Raw genomic sequence first — 9,478 nt, forward strand, 5'->3', positions numbered from 1 at the left:
ATTTCATTGTTTGGGTACTTTATGACGGAATAAAGTAATTTTTTTATTCCGCTCAAATCGAAAGATACAAAAAATGGTGGAAAGTGATGGAATACATTCCATCTAATACCGCTCCATTTCATCGGTTTTTAATCAATCCAAACGATGGAACATCAACTTATTCATTACATTCCGCTCTATTCCATCACATTCCATCAATCCAAACATACCCTTAATCTATTTTATTTTATTTGATAAGTTTATATGTTAAATACAATAATATAATTTTTTTATATAATAATAATTATTAATATATGAGATATGATATTTTGATTATTTTTAATTATTTGTGTTTGGGATAAAAAGTTGTCTCATACTTTAGTGAAAGACAAAATTTTATGTTTTTTTTCCAGTTCCTAACACACATTTTGTTCAGTCCTTTAATTAATTTATACATATAAAAAAAATTCATGTCTAATCCCTTATTTGTCAGCAAATCAAACAGAGTATTAACTTGTGCACAAAATTTCTATAAACAAATTGCAAATCAATGCAAAAACTTAAATCTAATGAGAATAATAGACCATAATATTGTTAAATAAAAAATTTCTTTTTAATGAAGGTTGATTTAATGGATAAGAATTAGTAATTCATAAAAAAAAAAAAAAAAAAAATTGGATTTGACTCTAGATATCACTTTGAGAACCTCTTAAATTTTGTTTAAGTAATAGATCTTTTGTGTCTAGTGAGAGCCAAACTTACCTAAATTGTATATAATAGTAATAAATAATAATACTTCTTCTTTACCCTTTCACTAAAAAATATTATATTTGATTTTTGTATGAAATTGTTTATAAAATAAATTGTACTAATTGATTTCAATGGAAAATAGATTTTATTTATTAACAATTTTTTATTAATCATAATTCATGGAATATTTAAATAAGTTAAAAATATAATAAATAAATGTATATTAATATTTTAATAATCTAAACTAACATTTTTTTACCACCAATATTCGATAAACTGTACCGTCTAATCTAGTTCGGAGTTCAGTTCTGACATAAAATCCCTACTAAATTCAAGATCAATAGTAACTAACATTGATTATTAAAGTAACATTTAGTTAGAGAGGACAAATAGCATTACAAATATAAAAAAACACATGTAATTATAATGAGAGAGAACAAAAGATTAACAATGAAAGTCCAAATGGATTCTCTATCATTCTCTCATACAATTTTTTTTTTGGGAGAAGAAGAAAAAGAAAAAAAAAAAAGATAAATAAGAAGGATAAAAAATTTGCAACATGAAATAATATTAATGAAACTATCTACACAATGGACTTTGAGGATGATGAGAACAAGCAAGTTGATTTTCCAAAGAACAATAACCCATCATTTCTTCAATGCTAATTGATCTACATTCTTGAACCATCTTCAAAACACTCTCAAAAACCGAAACTTCACAAGGAAATCTCAAAACACCAATTTGTTGAAACCCAAATTCTTCCTCAGCTTCTCTCAAAAGTATCATGAAACATTGATGACTCAAATATTCAGTTGGTATGATAAACCTCTTGAGCTCTTCTCCAACACAAACCGCTAAATAGCCTTTTGGAACAGAACCATTGTTTGAGGATGTTATTGTTGTTGTTACTTCGCGTTCTGATAAGGAAAGTGTTCTTTTCAAAAACTTCATGCTTTTGCTTCTAGTGAGGCTGTGGTTTAAGGTTGTTGTTGTGGTTGTGGTTGTGGTTTTGGATGAGTTTGCTATTCTTCTCCATTTCTTAAGGATCTGTTGAAGTCTAACAATTTCTCTTATTTTGTTAGATTTCTTTTGATCCATGATGAGGATGGTGTCGGTTAAATATGTAGATAGATAGATAGATTCTCTTTGTTTGTTTTTGTGATGAACTTGGTTTGAAGAGGTTGTATGTTTCCAATTTATAGAAGGATTGTGACTTTGGAAGTTTGCATTTCTCAATAATATAATGAAAAATTATTTTTTTTACTATATGGTGAATATTGTTATAATAATAAGGGATTGAATTTTTCTGTGTCACATGCATATGCGAAAACCAAAGAAGTTTTTCCACGTTAGGTTGAGTTAAAGGGCCATGTTTACGGTGGAAGGTACACCTTAAAAAATGTTGATAGAAATGCAACTTGTGGAAAAACTATGGAATATGTATGTAATTGTAATTTATGAAGTTATAGTTAGGATCCCAACCTTTTTTTCACATGCCTCCCCATTTGAAGCAATTGTTTTCGAGGTTGACCATGACACAAATGTGGATATAATTTTCAGTAAAGATTTAATGTGTGGCTTGCCATGTTGTGAAGGATTTTGTTCATATAATACAAAACTCATATTGATAATAATTTTGATTTTGAAATATTTTTTAAGCAAAAATAATATTATAAATAAAGATGTGTATGAATAATACAAAATAAGGGGATAACTTCTCTACCCATCACAAAAAGTTGGGTAGTGTACCTCCAACCAATCACATCATTTCATCTCTTTTAACACATTTAATTATTTATTAAAATACTATAAATGTTTGTTGTTTTCAAAGCATTTTACAAAGGATGTAACCTTACCCAACTTTTTAAGTTGGGTAGATAAGAATTCACCACAAAATAATAGGAGAGGAGAACTAAAACTCGTAAACAAAAAATTTAAGTAAAAAGTTATACTCTCTATTTAAATTAAATCCAAAATTACCATTTCCTTTTGGTGGCATTACCAAATGTATGACAAAAATTAGGGTGTCAAATCAGCATGTTTGTTCCGTTTGGGTCTACCCTTCAAAAGTCCGCAAAAAATAGGGCGGGGCGAGACGGTCATAATTGAGAGTGTGGACCTAAAACCTTGGTCCTCCCTACAAAAAAGTGAAGGCGGGGTGAGTTAAGCCCGCGAGCACTGCACTTTTCGAAGGTCTGGTAAGCCTGTTAGCCTATATAAAAGTCTATTTGTTTTAGACACATGTAAATAAGTAATTAAAATAATATTTAAATAGACTAACTAACTAACTAAAAGATAAAGAGACTAAAAATTTGTTTGCATTGACTTATTTTAACTTACCTATTAACATAAATTTTTGGAGACTATTTGTTTAAGAGAACTTATGAAAACAATGTCCTTCAGGTGTTTTCATCTTATTTTCACATGTTCTTCAAGATAACCAAGTTTTATTTATGTATTTTAATTCAAAGTACAAAACATAACATAATGATAATAAAAAAAATATTCATATTTATTTAAATAGGCCGGTCTGATAGGTCTAAATGATTTTTTTTGGGCCTAGCCTTTTTAACTAAATAGGCTTATGAAAAAGGCTAGGTCTTTTATACTTTAAAAAAATGGGTGGCCTGACCTGAGCCTGTAGGCCCCTGTTATCGGTCTGGCCTATTTCCACCCCTACTCATATCGAAAATTTGTCTTTGTTGTGTATAAGTGTGAGTTGAAAGTCCCACATTGCTTAGAAAAGTGAGGTTGATTACTTTATAAGTGAGAGAATCCATACACCTATCACCTTAAGGTTTTTGGTGAATATGTGGTTTCTCTTTCAGCTGTGTGTTGCTCTTGATCCAATGTGGATGCTCCCCATGATGACCTAATAGTGGTGTTGTGTACAAGTGTGAGTTGGAAGTCCCATATAGCTTAAAAAAATGGAGGTTGAGCATTTTATAAGTGTTTGTTGGTCTTGGCCTAATGTGGATGCTTCTTGTGATGATTTAACAACCCCCTAATTGGGAAGGTCTTTACAGGGTGTGTCATTACCACATGACATGTATAAACTTGAAAAGGTGGATGGGTAACTTTTTCCTAGAACTTGGAACTCGGTGAATTTTGAGATATTGATCCTAATAAGGAGTCCTTGTCGCCTCATCAAGATATTTTGTTGGATCTTGATAAGGAATATTCGCTTCCTTATGTAAGGCCTCAGACTGCTTTCAGGACTACCAACCGACTCCACAATCCAACACGGGTCTTTTCAGCATGCTTTGTCCTCACTCACGCGCTTTCTAGAAACTTGCCAGAAGCTCACCTATCTAAATACTACTCCAAATCAAACACGATCAACTGTGGAGTTCTTATCTATTAGGCTACCAAAAAGAATATGCATCTTGTTGGTATAGGTATTACCAATCAATCCTTATAAGCATTCTTCAACTATGTAGTCTCATACCTGCACAGCCTCAGGATCCCTTTTATTCCGATGTGAATTCACCAACCACTCTCCGTCCTCTTCGGCCTTGAGAATGTCTCATTGTCATGCCTCGTAAACCGACAACCACTTCCATCCCTCATTGGCATCGGGTGTTACATGCCCACTAGATTTTGCTTGATTCTTCTCTGAACTACATCGTACTAGGAGAGATCTGCTCTTATACCATGTTGTAACACCTCGGATTTTAGTCCAAGGCATTAGTTTAAAAACTATATTTACTTTAAAAAATGCTACAAATTATTTTTCTTATAAAATTATATTTACAAGTTTGGAAATATATGTAATTTAAAGTAAAACAAATGAGTTTGATAAAAACTCAATTTTCTTCCCGCGATCATGTGAAACATCTCACCATATTCATTTCACATCTTCAAATTTATTGGTACCTAAATATTAGTTGTAAGGGGTCAATCTTCCATCATCCATATCAAATCAAATAACACATACATCACGATATTATAAAATAAATCATACAAAGCATAATATCTTAAGAGAAATCAAATTTGCAAGAATCATTATTTTACGATTATCTTTAGGTATGAATATGCATGCTATTAGGAATACATGATCCGGATATAATCAGCCCGCCACTAAGGCACCACGCGGAATTCGTCTCATATTAATGGGGGAAATAACTCGCCACTAAGGCAATCTGCCCCAAAGGAAACCCGCCACTAAGGCAAACAGTGCATATGCCATGAAATTATGATGTAGATACAAATATGGCCACTTAGAAAAACCCCGCCACTTAGGCAATCATACAGTCTAAATAACAACACATCATCATGCACATGACTAAAATCACAACTTCTTAATAATCAATTTCACCACTTAGGCAAACACAACTCAAGCAATATCCAAACACATACATACATTTACAATGTGCAATCACATCAATACGATTCATCGAATTCACATCGCGTCCACATATAATAATAACTAACCACAAATAACACAATGTTTCATCCACATCACATCATCACACTAAAAAAACAATATATAAAATCAGTATTCCTATTTTTAAATTACTGAATAACTATATTTCAATTACTCTTTTCTCTCTAGAACAATTATGCATTATATCATTCCATTTTATAATGCCTAACTATTAGTTTTGTTATAATCAATATGGGGAAGTGCCTTTACCTTAGACGTTTTTCTTCCTAGTCGCATTTAAAGATCACCCCGAGCAAGATCCTATCTTTTTCATGCTTCCACATATTGATTCGCATCCACATGCATAAATTTTTCTCTCTGACTCCTCATCCTCGAATCATTTTGTTTTCGATCATTTTATAACGTCTCAGATTGCTTTCAGGATTACCAACTGACCCTATAAACCAACATGGGTCTTTTCAACATGCTCTGTCCTTACTCACACGCTTTCTAGAAATTTTCCAGAAGATCACTCATCCAAATACTACTCCAAGTCAAGCACACTTAACTGTGGAGTTCTTATCTGTTAGGCTACTCAAAAGAAGATGCATCTTAATGTTATAAGTAGTACCAATAAATCCTCATAAGTGTTCCTTCAACTATTCAATCTCATACCTACACAGCCTCAGGATCCCTCTTATTCCAATGTGAATTCAGAGACCACTCCTCACCCTCTTCGGCCTTGTGAGTGTCTCATTGTCATGTCTCGTGCACCAACAACCACTCCCCTCCCTCGTTGGCCTCAAGTGTTACATGTCGCACCGATAACCATTCCCCGCCCTCGTTGGCCTCGGGTGTTACATGCCCACCAGCTTCCGCTTGGTTCATCTCCGAACCACATCGTACAAGGAGAGGTCTGCTCTGATACCATTTAATACGCCCCAGAGTGCTTTCAGGATTACCAACTCACCCCGCAAACCAACATGGGTCTTTTCAACATGCTTTGTCCACACTCACACGCTTTCCAGGTAATTTCCCAAAAGGTCACCATCCAAATACTACTCCAAGTCAAGCACGCTTAATTGTGAAGTTCTTATCTGTTAGACTACTAAAAAGAATATGCATCTTGTTGGTATAGGTAGTATCAATCAATACTTATAAGTTGTCCTTCAACTATGCAGTTTCATACCTGCAAAGCCCCAGGATCCCTCTTATTGCGATGTGAATTCGGCGACTACTCCTCGCCCTCTTCAGCCTTGGGTGTGTCTCATTGTCATGCCCCGTGCACCAACAACCACTCCCTGTCCTCGTTGGCCTCGGGTATTACACCTTATTAGACAATTATGATGGATTCTGATCAAAATCATTGTCGCCTTATTAGGAAATTATGCTAGATCCTGATAAGGAATTTGTGTCCTCTTATTAAGAAATCATGTTGGATCTGATAAGGAATCATTGCCTCCTAATAAGGCTATTACACTAGATCATGAAAAGGAATTTGTGTCGCCTTACTAGGATATTATGCTTGAACTTGATAAAGAATCATTACCATCTCAATAGGTTACTCACTTTATTCCAAATGAGGATTCATCTCCACCATATTAGGTGCAGTGTTTTAAAAACCGGACCGGCCGGTCGGACCGGTTGAACCGAGAACCGGCCAGGTAATCGGTCTGGTTCGATTGTTGGATCGGATATGTCATTGAACCGGTGTGAACCGGTGTAAACCAGTAAAACCGGAAAAATCGGTGGTTTTCCAGAACCGGTAGTTTAAATGCATTTTTAAATTTTTTTATTTTAAAAACTTAAAACATCATTATTTTAATGAAAAATTAAAATAAAAAATAAGAAAAAAATAATAAAAAATAAGAAAAAAAATTTAAATAAAAATAAAAATGTTTCGAATGCGGTTAATTTTGTTGCAGATGATTTTGATATTGAAGAAGGAGATACCAACATTGAAATAATTTTTTCTTTGAAATTAAATTTAATAGACAACAAAGTTACTTTATTATAATTTATTCAATTAGATTATTTTGCGATTAAATTTTGTTTGCAAATATATACTTTGTAATTTTGTACTATTTTATTATGTGTGATACCTATGTTTAAAATTTGAATTTAAATTATGAACTTGTGAATTTATTTAGGATATGATATTTTAAAAAAATTTAAGTGCCAATTATATATTGTAGAGACTGAATCATCATGGTCAACATGTTTTATACCTATATAGTTTTGTTATAACGACCGGTCTATTCAACCGAGTTATCCGGTTTAATCCGGTTTAGTCATGCGGTTCGACCAGTGACCCAGTGGCTCAACCAATAAACGAGTGACCCAGTATCCTCACCAGTTTGATGTCCGATCTGGTTTTTAAAACACTGATTAGGTGGCTTTGCCTAAATACCATTAAGGACTACGCCTCATGACTATGCACCATCATACGTCCTAGAGTTATGAGTAACGAGTAGTAGAAGATGAATAAAGCTAAAAATTTGATAAAACACGCCGCCAAAAGGCATAAAAATTTTCATTTAAAAACCACTGAATGGAATTGTTGCAAACACGTCGAAGAAAGTTGATAGTTCAAGTAAATGATAAAATACAAAAAGAATACATTACAACAAACTCAACTCCTAAGTTAGCAGGGGCTATCATGTTAACCATTTCCTCCTTATAAAAGGTTTTGAATATGACATCTTTTACATCACTCGAGTCAGGCAGGTTTAAATTCGTGCAAAAGGAATTCATCTTTTCCTCAATTGTATATGGGGTCTCAAAAATTTTTAATCCTAAATGTTTTGAATAATTGGTGGCCATCTATAATTTTGCATGCCTTTGAAAATAATAGGATAAAAATAGATCATTATAATGACTAAAATTAGAACTATTATCATAACTTCCAAACATTCATAAAATTATATAAGTTTATAATCAATCACTTAATCCAACCGCCTCGCATTCTCCACATAATGCCTCCATAACTCCCTCGTGAGTAGCAAATTCTATGACGATGTTATTCACGTCTAACTTCCTAATAATCCCTATACGCAGAAGAAAAAAAAAGATAAATGAGAAGAAAAAGATTAATTCTTGAGTGTGTGGTTTAATGATGATGGTTAGTTGATAATGGTATAACAAAAGTTAGAGAAAAATAGTTAAATGAAAAGAGTTTCACATAAATATATAGGATATGTGTGAAAAATGAGGGACTCTCCCCAAGTAATGCTTGAGGGAGTCGACCCAAGTGACGCTTAAGGGACTCACCTCAAGTAACGTTTGAGGGACTCGTCCCCATCCTGGCCTAAGAGACTCACCCCTAAGTCTTGCATGAGAGACTCACCCTAAAACCTTATCTATGGGACTCACTTCCCCAATTCTCTCCCATAAAGAGATTGTCTTCTACCTTGCTAAAATTACATTTCCCTTCCCAGCAGAGTTGTTCATGGTGCAATTCAGTGGTTCGATTTGGTTCGGCGATTTTTTTAATTGTATTACTTTACAAACCTTGTGTTGGTTTGGTTCAGTTGTTCAATTTAGTTCATTGATTTTTTTAATTGTATTACTTTACAAACCTTGTGTTTGAGGGAGTGTGGACTTTGATAAATTTAATTGGACGCTATGAAAGAATGAATCATGAATCAATCAGCCCAAAAACGTCATTAAGGGCCACATAAAGAATCAGGCGGACATGACATAGCGGGTCAAGAGTCGTCCGATCTGATCCAGCATGCATAGGGCATCGGTTTCCCGACCTAAATCCATATCTATTAAGTGGCCATCACGCCAATGTGTGTTAAACTATGTATTCTTAAAAGAGCGGTTATTGCCACTTCTCCACGGAATAAACAGTTCCTCCTATTCTTGGGGAAGAACGAGTCTTTTTATTCTTGCATCATAGCCAAAGAGTTGGGTTGGAACCAATTCTTCACTCCAACTAGATTTATGGACCGTGACTATATATTTCTCAACCCTTTGTGTTGAAAGAGATGGTTCACAAATCACATATTCAGAATACCTAAAATCCCTCTTGCATTCTTCACATAGACATGTAAAGTACCCCTCATTGTATAATAGATGTCTAAACACATATACATCCCATCATTTGAAAATCTTAGCAATATAAAACTCCAATCCAACTTTAGTAGTGCTAACTATTTCTTTATGGAGAGTCTTGGAAAGTTTAGAAATATGCAAAGGAAAGTTGTGAGAAATAAGAATTGGGATAGATCTTACTATTGTTTTCAAGAGGCTGTAGTTAATAACAGACAAAATTGTAATGATGTACATGCTGATGCTAGTGCTCAAACTTCTCATGGAACAAAAATACAAAGCTTATGTTCTTTCTAATCATCTTCATTACTACAAGTACTCCTCTTA

At 33.6% G+C, this 9,478-nt stretch overlaps 1 protein-coding gene across 1 annotated transcript; it reads right to left on the reverse strand.

The window, feature by feature from the left end:
* Positions 1-1,118: 1,118 nt before the first annotated feature.
* On the reverse strand, positions 1,119-1,910 carry LOC131600432 (auxin-responsive protein SAUR71-like). The gene has a single exon (XM_058872593.1). The coding sequence runs from the start codon at positions 1,825-1,827 to the stop codon at positions 1,309-1,311; it is 519 nt and encodes a 172-aa protein (XP_058728576.1). The 5' UTR covers positions 1,828-1,910; the 3' UTR covers positions 1,119-1,308.
* Between the last annotated feature and the right edge of the window lie 7,568 nt (positions 1,911-9,478).

The sequence above is a fragment of the Vicia villosa genome, linkage group LG4, assembly GCF_029867415.1.
Source record: "Vicia villosa cultivar HV-30 ecotype Madison, WI linkage group LG4, Vvil1.0, whole genome shotgun sequence".
Classification (NCBI taxonomy): Eukaryota; Viridiplantae; Streptophyta; class Magnoliopsida; order Fabales; family Fabaceae; genus Vicia; species Vicia villosa.